Source organism: Canis lupus, chromosome 11 (genome assembly GCF_003254725.2).
Source record: "Canis lupus dingo isolate Sandy chromosome 11, ASM325472v2, whole genome shotgun sequence".
Classification (NCBI taxonomy): Eukaryota; Metazoa; Chordata; class Mammalia; order Carnivora; family Canidae; genus Canis; species Canis lupus.
In genome coordinates this window covers 65128136-65154933 of record NC_064253.1, presented here as the reverse complement: position 1 = coordinate 65154933, position 26798 = coordinate 65128136, and the positions used below count along the sequence as shown (strand labels likewise).

The 26798-nt window shown below is 37.4% G+C and overlaps 1 protein-coding gene across 1 annotated transcript in view; it reads right to left on the bottom strand.

The window, feature by feature from the left end:
- Positions 1 to 26798, bottom strand: part of MUSK (muscle associated receptor tyrosine kinase) — a 105484-nt gene that overhangs the window by 18949 nt on the left and 59737 nt on the right. Inside the window, exons 8-13 of the mRNA XM_049115950.1 lie at positions 18791 to 18797; positions 12636 to 12899; positions 7461 to 7636; positions 6769 to 6792; positions 850 to 1051; positions 141 to 332 (exon numbers count right to left, since the gene is read on the bottom strand). Of these exons, the coding sequence (XP_048971907.1) occupies positions 141 to 332; positions 850 to 1051; positions 6769 to 6792; positions 7461 to 7636; positions 12636 to 12899; positions 18791 to 18797 (865 nt within the window). The remainder of the gene's footprint in view (positions 1 to 140; positions 333 to 849; positions 1052 to 6768; positions 6793 to 7460; positions 7637 to 12635; positions 12900 to 18790; positions 18798 to 26798) is intronic.

Here is a 26798-nt window from a genome sequence, read left to right as displayed (position 1 = left end):
CAGTAAACTGGGGTTAATGATGTGAAGAATTATTTGATAATAATTATCATACATACAGCATAGGCATCAAGGCAGTGGTCTGGTAACTTTTCAGATAATACGTATTTCGGTGGAAAGATTTTTCACATGGGTAACTTTACCTTGCTTGAAAGACCCTTCCAAATGCTCCCTCTCCAATATCTCTCACATATTCGATGTTATTCCTCGGATACTCCAGGCTGAGCAATTTGGGATTCAGAAGGAGTGGCATCCTCTGGTACATGGGGTTGGGATGAAGTCTGTCTAGCAAGAGCTCAGAAGGAAGAGTAGTGAGGGTTACTGCTGCCGATTCTCTGTAGGTAAGACAGGGAAGACCAATCAGGTGGGATCTTTGTACTCAGGCTTGGGTTTTACAGGGGTACGATGTTAGGAGGAAACAAAACAAATTATTCTAAGGCAGCCAAAGACCCTTCAGTTTTAGAGCAAGAGATATTTCATTTGATCTGGGAATCAGAAGTCACCTTTTCTTAGGAATTTTGTTCCTATCCAATCTAGCATGGCAGTAGGACCAAGAGGTGGGGGCAGCTGGGAACAGGAATAGCCATATTCTTCCAAATTACTGTTTAGATGTTATCTGCTGTGAAAAATTAACTTTAGGACATGTGATCCAGGCAAAAAGTTATTGATATTTTTTTTTTGTTATTGATATTTTTAAAGATTGTGGTGGGGCACTTAATCTTAAAGCATGGTAACTGATGTCATAAAGAGATGAGCAGTGTTCTAAAAATTCCTCCTCCTGTCCCCAATATTCAATTTGTAGGTTTTAAAATGCTACTTACTACATGTGGTCAGCTTAAATGAGAATCTCACCTTTTCTTATTTTTCCATTGTTTTCGTCTTCGGCAGCAATAAAAAGTAGTTACAGTAAGAAGTACAAATATAGCAGAGCTGGACATGATGGAGATTATTACAGTCATGGAGTACGTAGGTGAGACAGAGAAGGAGGAGGAAGAAGAGGAAGGCAAGTCTGGAATGTCCACACTCGGCTTTGAGGACGTCATGGGTGGGAATGCTGTAAGTAAACCAGAGTTCTTTTCATTCATTCTTAAACTTTCAAGAAGCAATCTTTGCATTCAAGCAATCTTCGCTGAACTCAAGCAAATTTAGTCAACTGAATTTAATTTTAAGAATATGGTTTCATGTGTCAGGTTCTCCCTGGCTATATATCTATAAAGTCCAAGTGTAAGAACCCAGAGATCCAGTTGTAAGTAAAAGCAACTTACAGAAGTTTAAGGATGAGGCCCAGAGAAAGGAACTATTCCTTTCTAAGACAAATGCAGATCCTGGGCTAGTGATCTTTACACTGTATCATGTTGTTTATGACCTGACAACAGTTACAGACATTATGAAGTTATTAAATAATTTCATGAAATTGCATTTGGAGTCAGGATTGTCTAAAGCTGAGCTTTTTACACATTTACTTTTGATTTACAAACAAAACAAAAATAATAGAAAAGATGAAGAGTGGAAATATTAGGACACAAATGAGAAGTTGGTTCATCTAAAAATTGAACCCCTGAGGTGCCTAGGTGACTCAGTGGTTGAGCGTCTGCCTTTGGCTCAGGTCGTGATCCCGGGGTCCTGGGATTGAGTTCCACATCGGGGAACGGGGAGCCTGCTTCTCCCTCTGCCTGTGTCTCTGCCTCGCTCTCTCTTTGTCTCTCATGAAGAGATAGATAAAATCTTTAAGAAAACAAAAATAAAGTAAAAATAAAAATTGAACTCCTGCCAAAGTCCTATTAAAAAGGTCACTGCAATATGAAAACAAGGTAAAATCTTCATTACCCTGGAAACCAAAAGATGCCATGTTCATGTCACTCTGTAGAGTGCAAAGTCCACTGTATACCTATTAAAACAAACTTATTAATATATATTTTATATTCTTTTAATTGACTGAGTAAAGACAAAAGCATGGATACAGAGTACCTTGATAATATAATTGACAAGAATGTTCTAATAGCAGACAGTGTACTTTGAACCCTACACAGAGGGAATAAACCCTGGTTTCAAATATTTGTGGAATATTGGCAGACATGGTCTTTTGTCATGGCACGGAAGGAAATCTCTAATTTCAAAAGCAGAAATTACACTGATTAATTCTTTGACTAAAATGCAATTAACAGTAGACTAAGTAAAATCCAACAGGACATCAAAAAAAAAAAAGAAAAAATTCAATAACTTTTCACTCAAAAAGTAAAAAGTAGCCATAGTGACAGATTAGAAAACGACCTTCTGATAGAGTATATGAACTTTGGCCAAAGCCGTGCTCAGTGGTAAACTCATAGAATTATCTCTTTTCATTAGATAAAAAGGATGAAAGTGAATGAGCTAGACATTTAACTCAAGACTTCGAAAAAGAAACAAAACTACAGAGAACAGAAAAATAGATGAGAAAGTAACAGCCATGTACAAGCAGAAATTAATAAGTTAGAATTACACATACCACAAATGCTAGATTTTAAAAATAGGTCAATAGTTGATCTTATATTTATAAAGTGGTCTAATCAGTGGAATTTTAATTTTTAAAAGACAAGAAAGGCACAAACATACGAAATTAGGAATGGTAAAAGAGTTATGACAGATCGAAATAAAAATGCAGTAACGTAATTATGCAGTTACATTTTTTTAATCTTTAGAAAAATGATAGGGCCGTATTACCAAATTTGAAAAATCAGAAAATCTGAAGGTAGTCAACCAGGAAATTTAAAAGTCACTCTTACAGAATTATGGATACATTCTTTTGGTCTCGAGAAGAGATAAAATTTCCAGATTTTATAAAATGTTCCAATATGAGAAAAATCTACCAAACTATTTTAGAAAGTTATAATATTAATAATACAACCTGGCAATATTAGCACAAAAGACAAGTGCATACCTAGTTAAGGAACGTAGGTTTCAAAAATCCTATATGAAATGTTACCAATTGGCTATAACATAGTAAAAGAATTATGTGGTTGATATAAGGAAATATATTTTAAAAAAAGGAAATATATGAATAGTAACAGATCACAAAGTCAAAAGAAAACTTGTATTGCAGTAGATGCCTAAAACTATTTGAAATGGGACACTTGTAAAAGCAGACATTTCAGGGGGTGCCCATATATGACTTCTTAATGTAGGGGTGGACACAGTTTCTGTGGCCTGAGCACCAGTGGGTAGCACGTGGTTTCAGAGCCCATGGAGACCAAGTTTGGTCACTGCTGTGGCAGGAAGACCATCAGCTCAGGCACTGAAACTGGAAGAAAAGCACAGCAGTGCATTCATACAGCAGCAATAATAGCACATCTCATCAGGTATCACAGCAACGGTGGACTTTGACTTCCCAGGTTCCTTTACGTTTGGCTTGAAAGCTGAACGGACTTTCTTTGGACTGAGTCATCTGAAGGTTTTTTTTTTTTTTTTTTTTAATCAATCCAAGATGGGTGGGGTGGGGGGCTTAAATTGGAAAGCTGAACTTCCTGCTAATAATAAAGTAGGAGCAATCATTGAAAGACAGGAAGAGGTGACTGTTTTTATATCTGGATTTTGCAGGGCAGTTCAAACCATATTTACCCGTGAGGGAATATAATGTAATTTGTGAAATTGGTAGTATAATCTCATTAGTAAATATAAGGGTAATATTTTAATCAAAAATATCAGACCTGCGGCACCTGGGTGACTCAGTTGGTTAAGTTTCTGACTCAAGATTGTGGCTCAGATCATGAGATTGAGCCCCGTGTTGGACTCCATGCTCAGTGGGAGGTCTGCTTGGGATTCTCTCTCTCTCTCTCTCCCTCTCTGTCTCCACCCCCTCCCCCAAACAAATAAATCTTTTTTTTTAAAAAAAAATCAGACATATTTAGGGAATAATCCATGATGACTTAGTAAGATTTATTTTCAAAACGCAAAAAAATTGGCATTGTTTGAATAATAATTTTGTTTTATGAATTTTATGATATCTTCCTTTCTGGATAGCTTTGTTATTCCTTGTTTATTGCTTCTGATCTGTTTGCTGTGGCCTTCCCTAGAGCGACATCGGCTATCTCTTTAAACTCAAATGATCAATCTGGATCTCCTTCTTTTTGTCTTTTTCTTCTGTCATCAGTTTTATCTCTACCCTTTCCATTTGATTGCCAGGGGAATTTTTATTCACTCATTCATCCATACATTAATATATTCGTTAAGTTCATATTGGTGTTGGGTATCAAGGATACTGTGGTAGACATGACAAGTCTTTGTGTTAAAGTATTTCGCTGGGAAACAATTAGGAAGCCCATAATTATCATAGAATGTAAGAAGTGTTAGAAGACTGATATGCTTGTGAACATCCTGGGGCCCAGGTCAAGGCTTACTAGGTAGGTTTTTAGAGTAAATAATTTTAAGTTAAATGTAAGGGATGAATCGGGAATAACCAGTTGAAGGTGTAAGTGTGTGGGTGGAGTGGGAGTTTGGGGGTGGGAAGGGAGGTAGTATTTCATAAAGAAGGACCAGCGTTTATCAGGGTCCAACTCAAACAGTTGTAGTGCTTTCCTGAAAGTGCAACTACAGGTTTCAGTGCTGACTTGGGGAGTGTGTATAGACAAGGCTGCAGATATCAGGCCTGGGTCATAAAAGGCCTTACATGCCATGGGAGGTAATTTGGACTTTGCTGTGCAGTAAATGGAGAGAATCATCGGATGGATTAGCGTCATTGGAGTAGCACGATCTGCTTTTTGCTTTAGAAAGATCGTCTGCCTGCAGCCTGACTTCCACGACTGATTTCAAAGTCCTGAATGCAGAGTTGGAAATAGGTGTTCAGTAACACACCATTTTATAGGATTTCCACCATGCAGGTGACAGGGATATAAAGAGAAAAACCTCAGTTTCTTTCTAAACAGAAGCCACGAATTGCTTATAGGAGAAAGCAATCCGGCTTATAGTAGATGACCAGTCATTTTCAAAACTAGAAGCAAGAAAAGAGTGAAGTCACATCTATAGATTCCTGAAAGAGGAGAAATGTCTTTCATGAATGTATCCAGCTAACAGAGCTTTCAACTATACAGGTGAAAGAAAGCTAATCTGAAGATCTGGGATACAGAGACTGTGTCACCCACAAACACGTCTGAGGACAAGCATAAAGTATATACAGCCCTACTGAATTCAGGAATAGTGAAATGCCTGCTAAAGAGACAAATAGCATGAAGGCATTACAAGCTCAAAAAGATATTTCACTTCCAAAAAAGTTATAAAAGTGAAAACTACTGAAATTCTGTGTACGTTCAAGCAAAAAAAAGAAAAAAATTTTTCCATCACCCTTCAAAGCGAACTGGTAATATCTTTTAGAGTTTACTCAGAAATCAAGAAACTCTTTAGGAAATACTTGAGGGCTTTATACACTCCATGCCTTCTTTGCTTAACATATTAGCCTATCTGAAAAACTCAAGCCAACTTCTTCAATAATAATTGCATTTAACCAGGGAGCACACTTTTAGACATTCCCCATGACATGGTCAGGTGCAATGATCCGTTGACGACATTTGCTGTTCATTTTCTTACAGGTACCAAAGATAGCATAAAACTAGGTTTTTGAGGGCAGGAAACTGGCTTATTGTAGCTGATTTATGCTGCTCACATGTTTTAGAATCAGTATACAAGGCAGAAATTGGTGTGTGTGTGTGTGTGTGTGTGTGTGTGTGTGTTCCTGTTCCTGTCTAATGTAGGACTGACGTTCTCCACAGGAGACCCCCCCAATGAATGCTTGAATGGATGAATGAGTAAACAATCAAAGGATAACAAAGACCACAGTCACCAGTTAGAAGTCTAATCAAACTAAACTTTAGCTGCTTATATGACAAAGAATTGAACCATTTCTTTTTCATTCCTTCAATTTGGAAATAACAATTTGACAGGCTTCTGAAATAATAGATTTTTAGGGTTTCCATACCTCTCTTGTTTATTAACACTGAGCCATTCAAGTGGGACCAGTAGCATTCTTTCTTTTTAATACTGTAAGTCTTAGTCCTTGAAGGAAGCTGGTAAAATCAAGACCTGGCTCTTATCCAGGTGCTGAGGCAATTAGGCCCATAAGATAGATCACAGGAAATGATTATGATTTAAGCCTTAGAACACTCAAATCAGAGGAAGTTAATTGAAATGAAAGGTTTCCTAATTTCATTCTGAATTTCTCCATTCTGGTAGGTTAAAGCATCATCTCATCCAACTTTGTGTCTAGGATGTCTCTTTGGAAGCAACCTTCTTGAATTCTTTTCTAGGGATTTTGAGGCACCTGCTTATAAAAAACCGTTTGATTTGACCCTGTAAACTTTCTACTGGAAATTAGCTATCTTAAAAGCACCCATCTTCCAAAAGAAAGATCTGTTGTCACAAGTGAAGATCACAAATTGGTTCAATGAAGAAATAAAATTTGTTTTCATCTGTAAATAATTAGATGATATAAAAACAAAAATGTGAAATCAAAAGGGGACATTTTCAGTTTGGCTGATTTTGTAGCCATGAAAACAACTTATAACCTTGGGATAATGGATATTTGTTTCGTTCAGTAAATATGGTGCTCTTCATGGCCTAATTAGAAGCTGTAAGCTGAGATCTCTGATGATCTTCCTCACGTTTTATGCCAGTAAGCATAGCAAAAAACCTTTGAGAGGGGCCGTACATTCTGTTCTGGACATCATGAAGTAGGAGTGTAAATACGCATGCACGAATCCAATTACATACACATAAGGGTTGAAGGGCACAAACAAAATTACTTACTTGTTAAGTTTTCTTTTTTATAATCTGAGGGGGAAAGGATAAAAATTTGTTTTAAATGAGCATCCAGATACCTCACATATTCTGTGAGAGAGTGCTAAGAAATGCAAGTTCTCTTTCAGTTTTTCAGTATACAACCAGAAAACATTCTTTGCATTCGAATGAGAAAGGATTGTGTCATTGAAGTTAAACCAGCTGTTAGGGCTAACAACATAGTTCCTTACAAATGAAGTTCATTAAACAACATGCAGCAACTCAGCTTTGTTTTGTGAGATCAGCATTTTCAACCATGTGGCTTATTTTTGCATGCTTGGAAATCTGCTTTGTCGGCTAAGAAGGGGGACTTTATTCTTTTATTCCACTCATCTGACATAATAGGAGGTTTCTTAGCCAGTTCTCTGCACATTCCAAAAGATGTTACAAGCTCTCATCAGATCCCCTTATGAAATAAGATCTTAAGCAGCAGTTAAAAGTGCTCCTTAATTTCTTTTTGAACAAATGAAATTAAACCCTAATGCTAATTTGTGCAATTAGGATAGGTGGTAGGATTCTGTGATTAGGTATCTAAAAAGGGCAGAACTCAAAAAAATAATTTAGAAATGCCTAGAAATATTAGGAGATTTAAGTTCACAACTTAGTTTCTTCAAAATAGTATATTTGTTTTAACCTCTGAAGTCTTGAGAGAACTCTGTTACCTAAATATGGCAGTCTGGTGCAGGCCGTGGGGTCCCAGTGCATGCTGGGGAGCTTGTTGCATTCTGGCACGGAGAGCAGGTGCATCCCAGATCGGTAGAGTCCTCTGTGAGCCTTTTCTTCCATTGCCAGCCATTCTTTTGCACAGAAAAGCTCCTTTACTGCCAGGCAGTACTCTCTAAAATATTTTATGGAGAACGAAACTTGATGAATCATAGCATATTAAGGCCAAATTTGTGGCAGAGCCTAGATTCTGTATTTTCAAAACATCATTAGAGTACATTGTCTGTTCTTGCAAAAGTGTTTTTGAAAGGATCCTTTCATTGTAAATAACGTGCGACTTTATGAAATATAGCATATTATCCCTGAGATGAAATGCTATCGTGTTTTGTTTTGAAAGCCTAGTTCATGTTCCTGGGGGAAAAGAATTTTGAAGTTCAAAAAGTAACAGATTAGGCATCCCTAGTATGCATTCTCTCAAATTCATGTTAAAATAAATCAGAGTGACAGAAACAAATTATATAGAGTTTAAGAAACACACGTAATAAAAGTCATAGATCATCGTCAATCAGTTTCCAGCCTGAGAGATTTCCCTATAATCTCAAGGCTACTGGGCAAAGGACTGAAGGGCACAGTTGGTGCCTCTCCATGTGTTGTCCACCAGAACAGAAGAGCGCCACCTTTCTGGCAGGTTACAGGAGGGCTTTTGGGTCCTTACCCACCTAAGCCTTGGGGAAGCTGCCGCTATCCCATTGTTGTGTGTGCTTCCATCTGAAAAAGCCAGAGTAATTTAATCTATTTAAATATGAAATGTTATGTTCATCCATGTGTTTTATTATGAGTGAAGAGGCTGAAGAAAGACTAGTTGGACTAATTAGAATTTTGTGTATATTTTTTGTATATTTTGTTTAAGCTCATCCTATAGAAAATAGGATAGACTACATCGGAGAAACCTGGTTAACTCCAAATTAAGATGTTTGGGATTAAAAATAAAAGGAAAGATTATTAAAGAAATTAGAGTTACTAACAATATTGCCCCTTCAGTATCTACAGGATTCAGAGAGGAGGAAATTATGTGTGTGTGTGTATATGTATATGTGTGTATACATATACATATATATGTCACAATGGTGTCTTTTAAAAATACTCATGCCTACACTGCCACTTTTCTGGGCAACCACCTGTCAATGTGCACCAACTGAACATGTGTGGAATGAAAGGGCCGTGCATATGAATGTGATGGGATACAATGAGGTCCTGGGAACAACAATAGGATTTAGAATTCTTGAAGTGTCTGTAATGGAAAGGAGAGCAATGGGGCTTTCCAGGCTTCTGAGAACTTGAAGAACCAGAGGAGCATTGCTTAGTTTGCTGTTCCTTATGCTGGGTCCCACCTGTGGGTCACACAAACACAACTTTCTGCATTCAGACAGCACTGTTAAACTGGGCAAAAATAATTCGTGGCAGGTGAAAAAAATTCTGTAGCCCACATTACGTGGAGGAAGCCAATACCCTGGAGAGTTATTTTTTTTGCTCTAAACAGAAGAACACATTAGAAAATTTTTTATTTGTTTTGCTTTGTTTCATTGACATGTATTAAAGATGACCTCTATAGAAGAGTTTTTCACAAGGAAAAAAAATAAGGATGAAATGGAAAATAAACTGAAGACCAAGTTAACTTGAACATAGTAGTAACCGAAGAAAATAAAGACCACAAAGAAGTGAAAGTGACACCAAACGACTTAAAATTGTCATTAAAATTTGTAAGGAAATGGACTGCAAGACATTGGACAAATAACAGAGGAGAATTTGGCAAGTCTGAACTGAATGCAGAGAGAAAGAAGGAACAGTGAAACTGTTGTGTGCGGAGACAGCTGAGGAGGAAGAGCCAGCAAGAAATCCAGAGTACAGATAATGTTTCCCAATAAGAAAACTAGAACATGTAAAAAAAAAAAAAAAAGAAAAGAAAATACTCGAAGATATACTAAAAGAAAACATTCTTAGGACAGATAGGATGTAAACCTGATCATTAAGGCACATTATATTATTGATAAGAAAGAAAATAATTAAAATAGAATTACTCCCAGATGAATTTCACAAATATTTGAATCTCAAAGATTAAAAAAAAATCCCCCTACCATTTGGCAAGAGAAAAATATTCCCTATAAAGGAACAAGATTCGGGATTGCTCTATATGTTCTTCATGGCAACACAGCCAAAAAAACAATTAAGAGGGCATAAGATTTTGAGGAAAACTGAATGTAACACAAGACTTAAATAGTTAAAACCACCCCCCCACACAAAAGAAAAACACAAACACACAAGATTATGGTAAAGAGTTTTTTACATACAATCTTCTAAAAAAAATACTTACTCTAGCTGAACAAGAGATGAATTTAATAAAAACAAAGATTTTCTATGATATGAATGAAAGTGAGCATCAAGGATACATAAGAGGTCTGTATCAGGTAGTTGTATATATGATTATGTTATCAAATATAAAAGCTAAAATAATGGTCTAAAAATTGAACATTGGCAGAGAAAACAGTTGAATAATACTAACCTGATTTACAATTCCAGATAAAATTTAAAGATCAAGTGTATTCAGTCAAATTATACTTAATTAGGCCTACCTTCAACACCATGTTTTTAAAATCACAACTTATCTGCCATCCTTGGCACTCCTGATCTCCCTTAACCTAGTGTTCATTTTTTCTTTTCTGATGATACAAGAGACCTCCTAAGGTAATATAGAAGTTATTTATTTATTATATCTCTTGCTCATTTTCTTCTTCTGCTAGAATGTAAGCCTCATGAACAAATGCCCTAGCATAGTTCTTGGAGACCAGTAGAAGCTCAATAAATATTTGTTGAATAAAAGAAATTCTTTGTCATTCATGGAAAGTTGCACAAATTATTTAATTACTATTTATGATTAGAAAACCATGAGTGTATGTGGAATTTAAGAAACAGGTGAACATATGGGAGGGGGGAAATAAAAAGGGAAACAAACCATAAGAAACTCTTAAAAAGATCGAGAACAAACTGAGGGGTGATGGAGGGAGGTGGGTGGGGGATGGGCTAGATCGGTGATGGGGATTAAGGAGGGCACTTGTGATGAGTGTTGTATGTAAATAATGAATCATAGAATTCTACTCCTGAAACCAAAAGAAGAAGAAGAAGAAGAAGAAGAAGAAGAAGAAGAAGAAGACGACAGAGAAGAAAACCATGAATAATAAAATGCTTTTAAAAATCTCACAAAAAAACTAGAAATAACTAGAAATGCAAATTGGTTGAACACCTTTGAACCCCTTGGAAGGATAAGGCAAACAAAAGCTATCATAAAAGCCATTACCAAAACAGCAAGGAAGCATAAAATGAGAATCTCTGAAGAGCAGACTTACTAGTTATTAACAATAAGTTCAATTTTAGTTGAATGCTGTTGGTGCAAAAAGCAGAAGATGCCAGAACTGGAAGGAAGCATCCTTAGAATAAACACTTCCTGTGAAAAGGTTTACTGTATCACTAGCAAATTATTGAATCAAATAGATGAAACTTCCTTAGGGGCAGAAAGCATTGGACAATTTAATTACTGTTTATAGTAATATCTACATAATAAATTTGAATTTTGTAGCTTAAAAGTAGAGAGTCTTTTTTTAAGTGTCTAATTTATTTTACAATTATATGTCAGACAAAAGAAGACCTCAATATGATATTAACGTGAAAATTTTTAGACTATATTTTCTGACTATATTTTAGACTAAAATTTTAGACTATATATTTTCATTGTGAATGAAATGTTCAACCACAAGGATTTAAAAAAATAGAAACAATTTTCAGATAACAAGTACTATTGAAATAACAATTGGAATTAGGAAAGAAATCTCTTTATGCTACCATTGACTTAAAGATTTAGGAGATGATTATACTATTCTAATAAATTTGAAATCTCATTGAAAGGGATTTTTTTCCCTAAAAAGACCAAAAGAGGTAAATTATTCTCAATCTTAAAAACAACATCTGTGGCTCTTGCATGTAAACTGGCCTAGGGATATACATGTTGGAAAGTTACTCAGTAAATTTATTTTGTGCTAGTATACAAAGTTGCGATCAATTTTAATTCTGGTTGCTTCTCAAGAGATACTTAGATGTCCTGTGTGATAAAAATATAATCTTCTTGGGTGAAGGAACAAACAAACTATATTCCTCTTACAATTTCTCCAAACCCTCAAAATTTGCAGTGTGTTGAGGAATAGAGCATTCTGTTTTAATGACCTCACTGCCCTACAATTATATCAATATTTAAATAGTTTCTGGTTTTATCAAAACAGAGGTGGAAATGTGCTGTGCTGGTAGATTTCATGTGTTTTCTTCAGAAGAAAACAGTATCTGTCTGGTTTCTAACATATTCCACGGGAACAATTTATCCTTTAATCCTCTCTGTTTTGCAGATGAGGAAACTGAAGGTTAGCCAAGATCACATGTATCTAGAAAGCAGTACAAATAGTATTTCAACTTTGTTCTATTTGGCTCAAAAGCCAGTTTGATTCCTGTCTTTCCTACATAAGAAGTAAATAAAGGCAAAATAGTTCTATCAAACGTTGATTTATGAATTTCCATGTTTAAAGAGTATGGGGGTTTTAAGGAAATCACTATTTACTACCACCATCACCACTACCACCGTGAGAAAGAATGTTAGTATTTAAATTAGAACATCAGGTGGAATGTATCTTAAAATAATATGCATATTATAGAAAGTAATATTCTGAAATGCTCACCAGGGTCTCATAATCATGGGCAGATAGTGCTAAAACATTTGAAATGGGCCTTTTCTCTATTTTTGCTTACTATTGAGGTCCATGTTTGTTTAGGCCTTTTTTTTTTTTAAGGATTTTTTAAAAATTTCCTAGAAAGCTAGAATATTTATGAATATGATAATGCAAACAATAACAAGTAGAGTATGATAGCTTTTATGACATTTTCTAGAAGCTCAGAGCCCTCGGATTATAGGATGTCATCAGTGATTTACATGGTAGGAATTCTGTCCAATTAATTATTTTCTGTTTTGGACAAAAGCCACCTTTTGCCTTTATCGTAGCACATGACAACCTCTTTTGAAAAGCTCTTCCTGTTTGCCTTCAAGAGAATTTTCCCATCTGTTTCTTCTTTTATTTTACCTGCAAATAGGTGTAGGCGTGGGCACTACCCCAGGGTTGCAGCCTTGGAAGATGTGATTACACAGCAAAGCCTCAGCAGCCGGCCGGCAAAATGGGCTCACTGCCTTCAGTTCATTCCAGGCGGTGTGAACCAGCAGTTCTTGGGCCTCCTCAGGGTCTGCGTAGGAGTTGTTGAAGAAAACAAGAGCGTCTTTGGCCAGGACAGCATTACATACCTCCCCTCTGTACTGGGCGCAGTAGCCTTTGTTGTCTTTCTGTAGCTTACTGAAACAAGAAATGAACAGCGTTCTCCATCCCATGCTATTCCTTAGCATTCAGTCTAGCTTGTATTTTTTTTTATTTTTTCGATTTCCACCTCTGTGTTGTCACAGAAATAGGAGAAGATTGTGCTATAATCTTCCCAGCTTTCCAGCTATAATTCTGTCACCCTCCAGCTACTCTGGAGAGTTATTAGAAGGATCATCATATGGGATAAGGGATGTGGAAAGCTTTGAGAACAATCAAGGACTGGGTAGATTGGAGTATTTTTTATCATTTCACATTATAAATAGAATTTAACTATCCTGGGTTAAGCCACTTCATTTGCTCCTTACGAATGGGGCTGATGTCAGCAAGTAAAATACATCTAAAGAACATACGCACGGTGACGATTAACAAATGACTGAGCATAACAGTCGTGGTGGATGTAGTTTATTTATATGTCGTGATAGTTAAGTTCCTGAATTTTGTAGAACACATACATCTTTGCGATACCTTCCATACCCAGATTCTCTCACTCACACATCTTCCCAGCATTTCATTAAAGACTAAAAAGAAAGCCACATAGGGAGGAGGAGGCTTGGGATCAGGCTCTCAGAGGAGCAAAACAGATCTTCAGTTTTGCTGTTTTCTCATCACATGGCTTGGGGCAAGTCATCTGGTCCCTCAGAGTGCTGAGGTCCTAATCTGTTGAGTGATGTTAGTAATTAATCTCAACTCAGATTATGTGTTAATGGATACTATATGAGGAAGAAACCTAAATTGCATGGTGCTAGCACAAAAATAAGATTAAAAGCTTATCGGCTATAGCAACTGAAGAGAATGAGAGGGAGAATGGAAAATACTGCTGGTACTCTCTGCACATATCCACTGTCCCCTAATGGAATGCTGGGAATTATAATAACTCCTATGCTCACCTGACAAATATTTATTGAGCACTAATTATGTGTAGGCACTGTGATGGTCTCAACATATTCTTATGCCTTCCATCAGATCTATATTGTTAACAATGACAAAAAAACTAAGTTGTATTCTTACGTACATTTGTACAGTTGTTGGAATTTCACATTTCATTATCTTTATATAAAGGACTTATAAGGTAAGAAAATTAAACAAATTGGAATTTGTGGGAAATTTTTAAATTGTGAAGAGACTCCATTTAAATTTGAACAATTGATATCTGAATTAGAAACCATGACTGACTGGTGTTCAAAGCAAATCTGTTAAACAACATACAGCTCATTCCAGTGAATCCATGAACTTCCAAGAAATACCAGACTTTGAAATGATGTTTTATAATATAGAATCTTTCTCTAATTCAGACTAGCCTTTTACTGTTAGCCAAAACAGATCTTATTATATTACTTATAGTTTGTAGTTCATTTTTTAAAATGAAGGACTTGAATAAGAAAAAACAAAGCTCTCATGAAAACTTGGGCCAGGTAGGGTTGAGCAAACACCCAGAAAAATAGTTTTCCAGCTTCTCAGGGAAACCTGGTCTGTGATAGTATTAAGAAAGTTCAAGAGAGGTAAGAATGTTGTGCTTTAAAAAACTGAAGAATAATACCTAATAACAAGAAGTACTTCAAACTGGTTTACTAAATGGTCTCACATATTAATATAAAAGGGGGATAGATAAAAGCAGGTAGGATTCTTTTCACTTAACACAAAAACCGCATCATGTAAGTTAACTATTTCCCCAAGTGCCTCTGAGCTGAGAATTACTCACTCAGGTTCTGCTCTCATGTATCAACCATCAACTGACTCTGTCTTTATTTTTTCATAAGTATTATTGAAATCAAACAGCATTCGTGATCGTTCCTTTAATTATACAAGCAAAAAAGAAAATCCAGAAAACATAGAAGAAAAATTAATAAAAATAGCCTCAAAAATAAGGATTATTGACAATTAATAATCAGTCCCTCTCTGTGTATGTCTACTGCCTTTCTTAATAGGAGCCCAGGAAAAATCTTTGAAACAACAACAATCTTTGGCCTGCTAGTACTGGGTCCTCATTTATTTATTAGCTGTATAATGTAAAAAAAGAAAAGAAAAAAAAAGCAGAATTGGTTTTGAATAGAAATGAGACCTTATAATTTTGGTTCTTTCTGCCAGCCTGCAGAGAAGTAGCCTGGGGAAACCCTCTGCATGCTGAGGAAAGACATAAAACATAAAGTGTATGGTTCTTACTAATTTTCTATGCCTCTGTGATGTTCCTAGGAGCCTTAAAAGACTTAGCTTTGGAAATGTAGCTATGCTAAGATCAGCTCTACAAGGTAAAGGAGATACAGGATCAAATACATACGTATTACATACACACACGCATATATACACGCACACACATATACATATATACAGACTGCCCAGTCACACTTTCAGAGTTTAAACCACTTCCCTTTCCTCTCCACTTTTGCAGATTTATACACCTCTAATTTTTTTTTTTTGGATTGGTCAAATTTTAGAGGCAAGACATGGAGGCATGTAAGGCCATTGTGCCTCATCCTCCTAACCCTATCCCTTAAAAAATTTAAATGAGGGTCACAGCAAAAATAGGGGAGACAAGATGAATGCAAAGAATTTCCACTGATGTCTTTTGCTATCTTTTGAATGAGACCTGTCCAACTGAAGTTCTGTTCCTCTGCTCATAGCTCTTGGAACCGCCATTGGAGCAACACCAGAAGCAGCTGGTCCTGTTGGTCCTTCGAAACAGTGGGGCAGAGGTCACAGGGATCTGTTCACAGAATGCTGGTTATTTTGGAATGGTCTGCCGGACAAGCTCCAAAAATGCTAGTTCATATTGCGCATCGAGCCAGTCCCTCTCTTGCCTCCTGACAAATGAAACCTGGCTGACCTCCCTTTCTGTAAAGTTTTTCTCTTTAGAGGCAACAATGGATATATGATCTCAAGTCCCTCTAACGTGTAACAGACAACTCTCCTTGGTCAAATTGAATATTTGAAGGATTCTCACTATATCTTTTATTTCTCTCTGCTTTAACAGACATGAACCACATACAATAAAGCATTTTTATTTTTTATTTTTTAAATATTTTCTTTATTTATTCATGAGAGACACAGAGAGAGGCAGAGACACAGGCAGAGGGAGAAGCAGGCTCCCTGCAGGGACTCAATCCCAGGACCCCAGGATCACGACCTGAGCCAAAGGCAGACGCTCAACCACTGAGCCACCCAGGTGCCCCCCAATAGAGGATTTTTAAATGTGATCTTGCAGTTTCTATGAGCTGTCCCATAGAAACAAGGACTTATCTAGAAGACCAGCTGAGGCTAGTTTGGGTTAAAGCAATCCCACTCCTCCAGTGGAAACTCCCACATCTTTCCCCAACCTCCTGAGAGGTGGCACACCTGAGAGCTATTCCTGTCTCCTGGCACAGAATTTCCTCCTTATCCATGGTTTCCCTCTCTCTCGTGTCAGTTGTTCTCAGTCAACCACAGTCCAGAGGCAGATGCGCCTCCTGACGTAGCATCAGAAGATCACAGGTAGCCTCACACTGTCTTATCACTCACCTCGTTTTGTGTCATCTCATTAGCATTTGATCATCTCAAATCATGACAAGAGGGGTGAGTACAGTACAGTAGGATATTTTGAGAGACCACATTCATAACTTTATTACAGTATATCACTATCATCGTTCTATTGCATTATTACTGTCGTCAGTCTCTTACTATGCCTAATTTATAAATTAAACTTTTTCATAAGGGATCCCTGGGTGTCTCTGTGGTTCAGCACCTGCCTTTGGCCCAGGGCGTGATCCTAGAGTTCCGGAATCGAGTCCCGCATCAGGCTCCCGGCATGGAGCCTGCTTCTCTGCCCTCTGCCTCTCTCTCTCTCTCTCTCTCTCTCTCTGTCTATCATGAATGAATAAATAAATAAAATCTTTTAAAAAACGTTTATCATAGATATGGATATATAGGAAAAAACCATAATATATGTAGAGTTCAGTACCACCCAGGGTTTCAGGTATCTACCGTGGGTCTTGGAACATACCACCTGTGGATAAAGGAACTTTCCTTATATAGCAACTGCCTACAGCAACTGTACTTTCTCAACAAGTGTGATGACAGGGTTCTACCCCACTTCCATTCTCTAGAGCAAACTGGAATTATTTTATTCTTTCATGCCTAGTGTCTTTGTAGATGGTTCGTTTTCTAAGGCAGTGGGCAGCAAATATAATCCACAGGCCCTCTGCCTGTTTTTTTTATACTGCACATGAGCTAAGAATGGTGTTTACATTTTTAAGGGATTGAAAAAAATCAAAAGAAGTGAAAATTATATGAAATTTAAATGTCAGTGTCCATAAGTAACATTTTATTGGAACAGAGCCACGTTCAAGCATTTATGAAGTGTCTGTGGTTGCTCTAGTCCTGCAACAGCAGAGCTGAGCAGTTGCAACAGAGACTGTATGGCCACGAAGCCAAATCTATTTACTATCTGGCCCTTTACAGAAAAAGGGTTTGCTAACCCCTACTCTAAGACATAGATCAAATGTCATTTTTCTAAAATGGATATGGTTTCCTTTGAAAAACACCTGTTGTAGTTCTTCTGACTAAAATTAGCACCTAGTTTTTGTGTAAAATAAAGATGTAAAAAATGATGTAAAGAAGAAAATTTTAATTTCAAAAATTTGAAAATTATATTAGCCAAATATATAAACACTGTATATATTTGTGCACATGTCAGTTAAATCAGTCTATATGTAAGCATAATATATACAGTGTCATATATACTAAATATAGTGTATACACATATGGTTATATATACAGTTTATTTAGAATTATTCTGTAAAAGCATTTTTGTATCCTGCATTTTTATTTAGCATGATTTTAATAAGCATTATTAAGAATATAATAATTCCACGGAATTAGAATCAGTAGTTGGAATTCTTGGTCCTGCTGAGTTATCATGCTATCTGGGTTAGTGTGGTAGTTATCAAACCTAAGTTCTTGAGTCTGTCTACCTGAGCTCAGATTGAGGGTTTATGGTTTACAAGCTATGTGGTCTGGGCAACTCCTATTGCATCAGGTTCCTCATATTAAAAAAGAGGGATCATAATAGGTCTGGCCCCATAAAGTCACTGTAATGTTAATATGAGAAAAGTGGTGATCGTAAATGTACCACAGAACTTAGCTGTTATTATTATTACTATTATTAATTAATCATTCTGAATCTTAGTTTTGTTATTTGTAAAATTAGATAAAAAACAGTTATGAAGCTTCATAGAATTTTTATGAAAGTCAATTTTCCTGAAAATAAAACACTGTACATTGCAAAATGTTATATTACAAGGTCACACTTTCTTATCTGCAAGATAAAGCTATGAGGGAGAATTGGGGAGTCAGGTCTGGGTTTAATTTCCAAGTCCAGGGATGCCTGGGTGGCTCAGTGGTTGGGCATCTGTCTTTCAGGTTGTGATCCCAGGGTCCTGCTTCTCCCTCTGCCTGTGTCTCTGCCTCTCTCTCTGTGTCTCTCATGGATAAATAAATAAAAAAAATCTTTAAAAAAAGGTATTCTTTAAAAAATAAGAATAGTAATTTCTAAGTCTATCACTTAATGTTTGTGCAAGTCACTGGAACTCTCCAGCTCAAAGAAATTCTCTTAGTTTCTTTTCTGTACAATCAGGATAATAGTAGTATCTGTTTCATAGGGATGTCCTGAGGATAAATCTAAATAATGCATGTAAAGCTCTTAGCACGGTGTCTGATAAACACTAAATATATAATAGTTGTTACCTATCTTCATTTTCATTATCATCTCATAAGAGTATTAAAAGGATTAGAAATTAGAAGGATTCTGAAATTTTTACAGTACTTAGCAAATAGCAATAATAGCAGGTCAAACAAAAAACACAACAAAACCTCGATGTGGCAGTGATATATCTTACCTCCATTCTATTAACAGGAAAGGAAGTTCCCACAGGAAATCACATGAAAAGGGGGAAAAGAAACAAAAGTTAGTATATTTTGATCTTAAGATTTGCAAGAGATAGCTTTGATAGCACTAAGTTTCTGGAAAGTTCTCTTCAATTAGGCCAGACACTGCATTAACAGGCAGATTTGGAGGAAATTAAGAGAAAACTGAGAGTCCCAGGAGCTATATTCTTTTCACTCTGGGTCCACCACCGTGGCATCATCAGCCCAGGCAGAGTCATCACTCCAAATTCCCCTCCATTAGCCACCAAGGGACTCAGTATTACAAAAACAAGCCTAAAGATGAGAAACCAACCTCTATAAAGCACCTACAGGACCCAAGCCACAAGACAGTTCTACCACCGTACAGATAGTAAAGGAGACATCAGGGGGCACCTGGGTGGCTCGGTGGTTGAACATCTGCCTTTGGCTCAGGTCATGATCTTGGGGTCCTGGGCTGGAGTTCCACATCGGGCTCCCCATAGGAAGTCTGCTTCTGCCTATGTCTCTGCCTCTCTCTCTGTCTCATGAATGAATAAATAAGATCTTTAGAAAAAGGAAAAGGAGACATCAGGAAATTCTTCTAGAGAAAATGGTAATTTGGAGGGGCAAAGGCAGGTTCTAATAGCAGCTGAGCAGAGAACCCTGCTGAAATACCGGGAGGCCAAGGTTATGCATATGAAAGAGCCCTCAATTTAAGCTGTGAAAGGAGGACCCAAGGCCCTGAAGATCTTGCCAATGCCAAAGAGAACCCAGCCACAGTATTTGGGAGGAGATAATAAGCTTAGATAGGCTTCTATTTCAAGGATGAGGAAGGAAAGAAAAAGGAAACTAATTTAAGGGTGCTTGGATGTGTCAAGAATAGTAAGAGAATCAGAGGGCTTCCATGTGTTTCTTACAGAAATTCCTCCAGTCGCATTTCCTTTTGGAGGGAGGGTGGGGAGCAGGGGAAGGTCCAAGAATGTTGCCATTATAAGCAAGTGCTTTGATCTCAAGATTTTTTAAGATTCCAGAAATTTCCAGCAGTCATCAATACGTGTAGTGTCCTTAAAAGTATCTGGAAAAGTCAGTAAAACCTTGGCTGTCTTCTAAAACACACAGTAACTTTAATGTGAGAAAGCTGCCTGATTGTGAAAAGAATGCTTGCCTCTTCTGCCTAACTGCAGAACAGCTGGTAGCAATTTAGTGTGGCTACTGGCTGTTACTCATTTATTCTTTTCCCTTTCATTTAAAACAAAAACAAATACCTTTAATCAATTTGAAACTAGATAAAGCCGCCATGAAACACCAGGGGACGGTGTCTGGTTTGTTGGTAAGAGCACGCTACATCTCCTGGCTGAAGCACTGAGTGGCAAAGGTGGTCGTGTGCTTCTGATCCAGCCCCCCCACCTCACCCCCTGTGTCTCATAATTGGGAAGAACACTGGAAAGACACTGGAAGGAGTGTGACTATCAGACATGAGAGGGGCCATGAAACAGGGTAGTACATTCAATCAGCTATATCGATTGTGAAAATAGAATTCAAACTTCTCTCTCTCTCTCTCTTTTTTTTTTTTGATAAAGTGTGAAATGTCAGCACTTAAATACGTGTAATATAAATACGTGGTCCATTGGAGGGGTGGGGAACTCCCATGCTATCACATCAGATTTCTCCCTACGCCCAATTTTGGTTATGCTACATATATTCATTTGAGTTTTGAATTTAGCGACCGGAAGCCCCAGATCCTGAGGTCAGTCTGAAGAAGGAGTATTGCAGGTGGTGGGGGTGTTGGTAGAGTGAGGAGTGGCTTACGTTAGAAGAAGGATGGGAACACAGCTCATTCCTGTACTGGTAAGACTGGGTAAGGATAGACGGGTCTCTGAACCTCAGCCTTCCAGGAAGGACTATTAATGCCACCAAGAATAGGAAATACAAACTTTTCCTCTACTGAATCCCTTTGTCTGTTTTTTTTGTTGTTGTTGTTTTTTGTTGTTTTTTTTTTTTTTGGCCAGTTTTACTCAGATCTAATTATAACGTTGTGTAAGTTTAAGGTATACACTTATATAATGCAAAATAATTACCACCTTACCATTAGCTAACACCTCCATCATGTCACATAATTACCATTTCTTTTTTGTGGTGAGAACATTTAAGATCTATTCTCATGGCAACTTTCAAGTATAGTACAGTATAATTATCATATGTGCAAAGATTCCCGGAACTTATTCATCATATAACTGGAAGTTCTTACCCTTTGACCAACATCTCTTCATTTCCCCTACCACCCAGCTCGGGGTAACGACCACTGTACTCTTTCTATGAGTAAGACTTTTCAGATACCACGTAGAAGTGATAACCTACATCTCTGTCTTTCTCTGACTTCTCTCACATACTATAATGCCCTCAAGTTTCATCCATTTTACAAATGGCCAGATTTCCTTCTTCATCATGGTTGAATGATATCACATTGTATGTATACATGAGGCACTATGAGATATACGTTGAGATATTTTATAAATACATATATCACATATTTATCCTTTTGTTTATCGACAGAAAGTTAGGTTGTTTCCATATCTTATAACTTATCTGCTGTTTTGACAAATTGTGAATAATGCTGCAACAAACATGATGATGTAGATACTTCTTCAATATCCTGTTTTCATTTCCTTTGGCTAAATATCCAGAAGTGGAATTGCTGGATCATATAGTACCTCTGTTTTTAATTTCTTTTTTTTTTTTTTTTAATTTCTTGAGAAACTTCCATACTGTTTTCCATAGTGGCTGAACCAATTTACATCCCCACCACAGTGCACAAGGATCTTATTTTCTCTGCATCACACTTAACTCATCTTTTTTTTTTTTTTGATAGTCATTCAAACATGTGTAAGGTAGTATCTCATTGTGGTTTTGATTTGCCTGATAATTAGTGATGTTGAGCATCTTTTCATGTACCTGCTGGCCATCTGTTTATGTCTTCTTTGGAAAAATGTCTGCTCAGATTCTCTGTATGTTTTTCTGAAAACACTAGGTTGCTTTTTTGCTGTTGAGTTGTATGAGCTCTTTATATATTTTGGATATTAACTCCTTCTCAGATATGTGATTTGAGACTATCTTTCCCCCATTTCATAGGAAACCTTTCCATTTTGTTGATGGTTTCTTTTTTTAATATTTTATTTATTTATTCATGAGAGACACAGAGAGGTAGAGACACAGGCAGAGGAAGAAGCAGGCTGCCCACGGGGAGCCTCATGAGGGACTCGATCCAGTTTCATTGGTGTATGAATCTGTTTTCATGCCAATTCCATACTATTTTGATTCTTACTTATAGTTTTATAATATAGTTTGAAATCAGGAAGTGTGATGTCTCTAGCTTTATTCTTCATTCTCAGGATTGCTTTGGTTGTTCACAATTTTTGTGGTCCCATACACATTTTAAGATGGTTTGCTCTATTTCTATGAAAAATGCCATGGAAATATTAATAGGTATTGCATTGAATCCGTAGCTTGCTTTGAGTGATACGGGAATTTTAGCAATATTAATTCTTGTGATCCATGAAACATGGTATCTTTTCATTTATTTGTGTCTTCAATTTCTTTCATCAAAATCTTTTTGTTTTCAGCATACAGATCTTTTACCTTCACAGTGAAACTTATTCCTAAGTATCTTATTATTTTTGATGCTATTGTAAGTGGAATGGTTTTCTTTATTTCTTTTTCCAATGTTTTGTTGTTAGTGTATAAAAATACAACTGATTTCTGTATGTTGATTTTGTATGCTGCAACTTTACTGGTTTTGTTGATTCATTCTAATGTTTTTTTTGGTAGAGTCTTTAGGATTTTCCTATATAAAGATCATATCATCTGCAAACAGACAATTTTACTTCTTCCTTTTCAATTTGGATGGCTTTTATTTCTTTTTATTGCCTAATTGCTCTGGCTAGGACTTCTAGTACCAAGTTGAATAGGAGTAGTGAGAGTAGGCACTCTGTTGGCCCCCTGTTGGCAGAGTCACCCCAAAGGAATGGAGGGATCAGTAATCCCAGCTGGTGTAATAATGAATTGTTTCAAAACCAACTCATAATTGATGCCAAGTGAAAGCACTGTGCACCCACCCACTAAAATATGGCATGATTTAAGAAATAAAGTACATTTGAAACCTTCAAAAAAAAAATAGGAGTAGTGAGAGTAGGCATCCTTTTCTTGTTCCTGATCTTAGAGGAAGATCACCATTGAGTATAATGTTGGCTGTGGGTTGGTCATATATAGCTTTTATTGTGTTGAGGAATGTTCCTTCTAAACCCAGTTTGTTGAGCATTTTTATCGTGAAAGGATATTGCATTTTTTCAAATGCTTTTCTGCATCTATTGAGGTGATCATGTGATTTTTATCTTTCATTCTGTTAATGTGGTGTATCACATTTATCTGTGTATGTTGAACCATCCTTGCATCCCAGGGATCAATCCCACTTGATCATGATAAGTCCTCTTTTATATGATGTTGAATTTGACTTGCTAAAATTTTGTTGAGAATTTTTGCATCAGTGTTCATCAGGGAAAGTGGTTTTCTTTTCTTGTCATGTCTTTATCTGGCTTTGATATCAGAGTAATGCTGGCCTCATAAAATGAGTTTGGGAATGTTCCCCCCTGTTCAGTTTTTGGAAGAGTTTGAGAAGAATTGGTATAATTCTTTAAATGTTTGGTAGATTTAGTATCAGTGCCTATTTGGTGGCATCTGGCTCTTTCAGAGTTGTGCTCAGTATAGGGATCGTGGGCTGTCTTGTTGGTCTCTGTCACAGAGCCGAGGGTTCTAATGACAAAGAGAAGGCACCTGGCCAAATACCCAGCATCCTGGTGATTTTAAATTGCAACTTGAGCCTTTCAAGGTTGTGGCTGGAAGGAAATGCAACTTCCTGGTTCATAGGGAGAGGTTCCAAAATTTTCCTGACTCCTTTTGATGACTAACAGCAAATGTAAATGAGTCAGAAAGAAGTATATCACATTTCTCAAACAATGCATAAGGATTGGGGCATACACATGGAAGAGTTGTGGGAAAATGAAGACTGATCTTTATTTTTTATATTCCTTCAAACACTAGAAATATCATTAGAGATAATCCTAAACACTAGACCAGATTTTTCCATTTCCAGTTTTCCTGCTGGGATGAGTAAATAAACCGATGGAGGAAAAGCTTCAAAGGGAAACAGAGAATGTGACAAAGGAGGCTGTTGACTACAGAACACTAGGGGAGGATGGGAATGGCTGAAATGAGAGAAAGGAGAGTTTGGGGTAAGGAAGCATTGCCAGAATGTCAAGAGGAGTCACCACGCCTGACTCAAAACTCTGGACCTCTGAGGCCATCAGAGGCCAAAGGAGAAAGGGGCTGAAAGCAGGACTGGAGAAAGCGGATGCCACATTCAAGCTCTGGGAGGTCTGGGGAGCATAAGACCATGGTTCTTTAAAATGATTCTGAATTAAGTGGCTCCATGGATCTTATTTTCACCAATGTGGCTTCACTTTCCTGGAATATTACCTAAGGGAGCACCTCAGGATTGGGAGGCAGTTTCCTCATTGATAACACTGCGAACATTTTGAGGCATCTAGTAGATTTAATGGAAAAGAATGGGGTCAAGGAGAGGAAGAGAAAATGGCAGATGTCTTATGGGGTTCAGAGGTCTTATTCCACTGCACTCATGAGACACTCTCATTAGATCTGCCTGGGGAAATTTTAGGAAAAGTAGAGGAGCTTCAGGCCTCATAGTCCATGAGATACAACAGGAAAAGCAGATCAGGGGATGAACAAAAGGATACTGTAGCTTTTTATGAATTAGCTCCTTAAGGGAGTCTCTCTTTACTCATCTTAGTAACATTTTTTTTCCCTGTGCAGAAGGATTCACACTTATTGGTTAACATACAGCACCTAACACTTGCTAAACGTGCACTGCCAGGCCCATTGGCTAAAGTCAAGTCATTGCTGGTTCCAGTCAACATGACCATTACACTTACTGAGGTCACTGCTCCTCATCTGCATTCAACTCTGCTGCTGCAAGAGATTTCAAGTCCTCTGCCGCTATATACCAGTCCATGCATTGCTTCTACCATCTTTTTCCCCATACAAATGCTACTGCTGTTCTCCCGCAGGCTACCATTGCTGATTACCTCCGTCCTCACTCTGGTCTTCTCTCAGCATTGATGCCCAAGACCATTTCTCCATTTATCTTCTATGCTGCTTGCCACAACTGAAGGTTCTTTCTACCACCAGAAGACACCATTAGTGTTTTAGTATTTTAGCCTTCTCTGTTGGTATATTCCATTTATTAATGCAGTCGGATCAGGCTCTCATCAGGTATATTCCATTTGTTAATAGAGTTGGATCAGCCAGGTCAGGGATGAAGGGGTGAAGTTGCTGTATACAATATGGCGGTAATCATGCTTTGTAGTCATTTTAGCATCTTAAAGATCATGTCTGTGCAATGAGTCTGCCTTGGTGTGATGAAGATATACCCATTATATTAGTTCTCCTTACTTATTTCCATAGTACTGCCTTCATACTCATCTTTGTACTTAAGATGGTAGACCCTGAAAGTTGCTGTGCTAAAGGGATTGTCTCCAGCTTGGTGTGTTATGGAAAGGAGGAAGGTAGAGGAATTAAGAATTCAGATATACATTTTATAGAGTCCTTGCTGTAGACCAAAATCCTCGAAGAGAGATATAAATAAAGGAAAAAGCCAAAGCAGGGGGACTTTTCTCTACTTCTTATTTGGAACTCTAGAAGCAAGGAACCTTATTAGGCATCCCTTACTCTGATATAAAATGGCCACATTAGTGTAAAAATGGTAGCATGACATGGTTGGGTAGACAATGGAACTGGGTCAATAGGTCTAAATCTCTCTTGGATTTTGTATAACATGCAAGTGATCCAGAAGTTACTTTAGGCCCCACAGGGATAAAGAAGGAGCTGAATTAGAACTCAACAGGCCTGCCTTCATAGGGAGAGACAGGGTGACCTAGTTGCAAAGGTTGGAAAGTAGACTCTAGAGAGGGGCTTGATGAAGGATGTGACAAAGATGGAGAGGACTGTGCTGTTACAGGAGGAGCTTCAATGGTGCTGAGCCAGCCAGAGGGGAGAGGGTCTTCTACATCCTAACAAAGCCAAGAGATGAGATCCCAAGATCTCCAGCTATAGACTTCACTAGAGAATGGGGTAGAGGTTTGTTCCAGAGGGGCACTACTGCCTGGTTCCAAGTCCCTTTTCCCCCCGCCATCTAGGAAGAGCCCCAGCAGAGAATTAATATGTGAATGACTGAATTAATTACCTCAAATGAAATGCTCTTAAGATTAGCAACACTAATTTTTCTCTTTCACCCTGAAAAGGCATAGGTTAAAGTAGATTAAATCAGTTTATTTTCTTGGATTTGAGTATTCATATGTAAATATTTCTCTCTTTCTCTCTCTCTCTCCCTCCCTCCCCCGCCTCCACACATGCACATGATATAAATGGATGGATAGAGGATAGGTACTGTAAATTGCTATTTATTTATTTATTTACTTAATGTTGGTTCTTGATCAAATATCAAATAAAACATAAGATATTGAGACTAATTCCAGGTTATTCAAAGGCATTATAATTTTAATTATTTTTTTAATCTCCTGGACCTCCTCATGTTCTTATATTTTTATTTTGTTTTGTTTTATAAATTACTATTTGTCCTAGACACCTTTCTTAAGCTCTTACATCTACTACACTATTAACTCGTTCTACTACACTGCTACATTCTAGCACATTCAAATCCTCTTGGGTTTGTTTGTTTGTTTGTTTTTAGGGGAGAGAGAAGAGGGGGAAGGGGCAGAGGGAGGAGAGAGAAAGAGAGAATCCCACAACCCTGAGATCCCACGGGGCTCAATCTTACAACACTGAGATCGTGACCTGAGCTAAAATCAAGAGTTGGTTATTTAACTGACAGAGCCACCTAGGCACCCCTCAAATCCTATCATTTTTTATCCT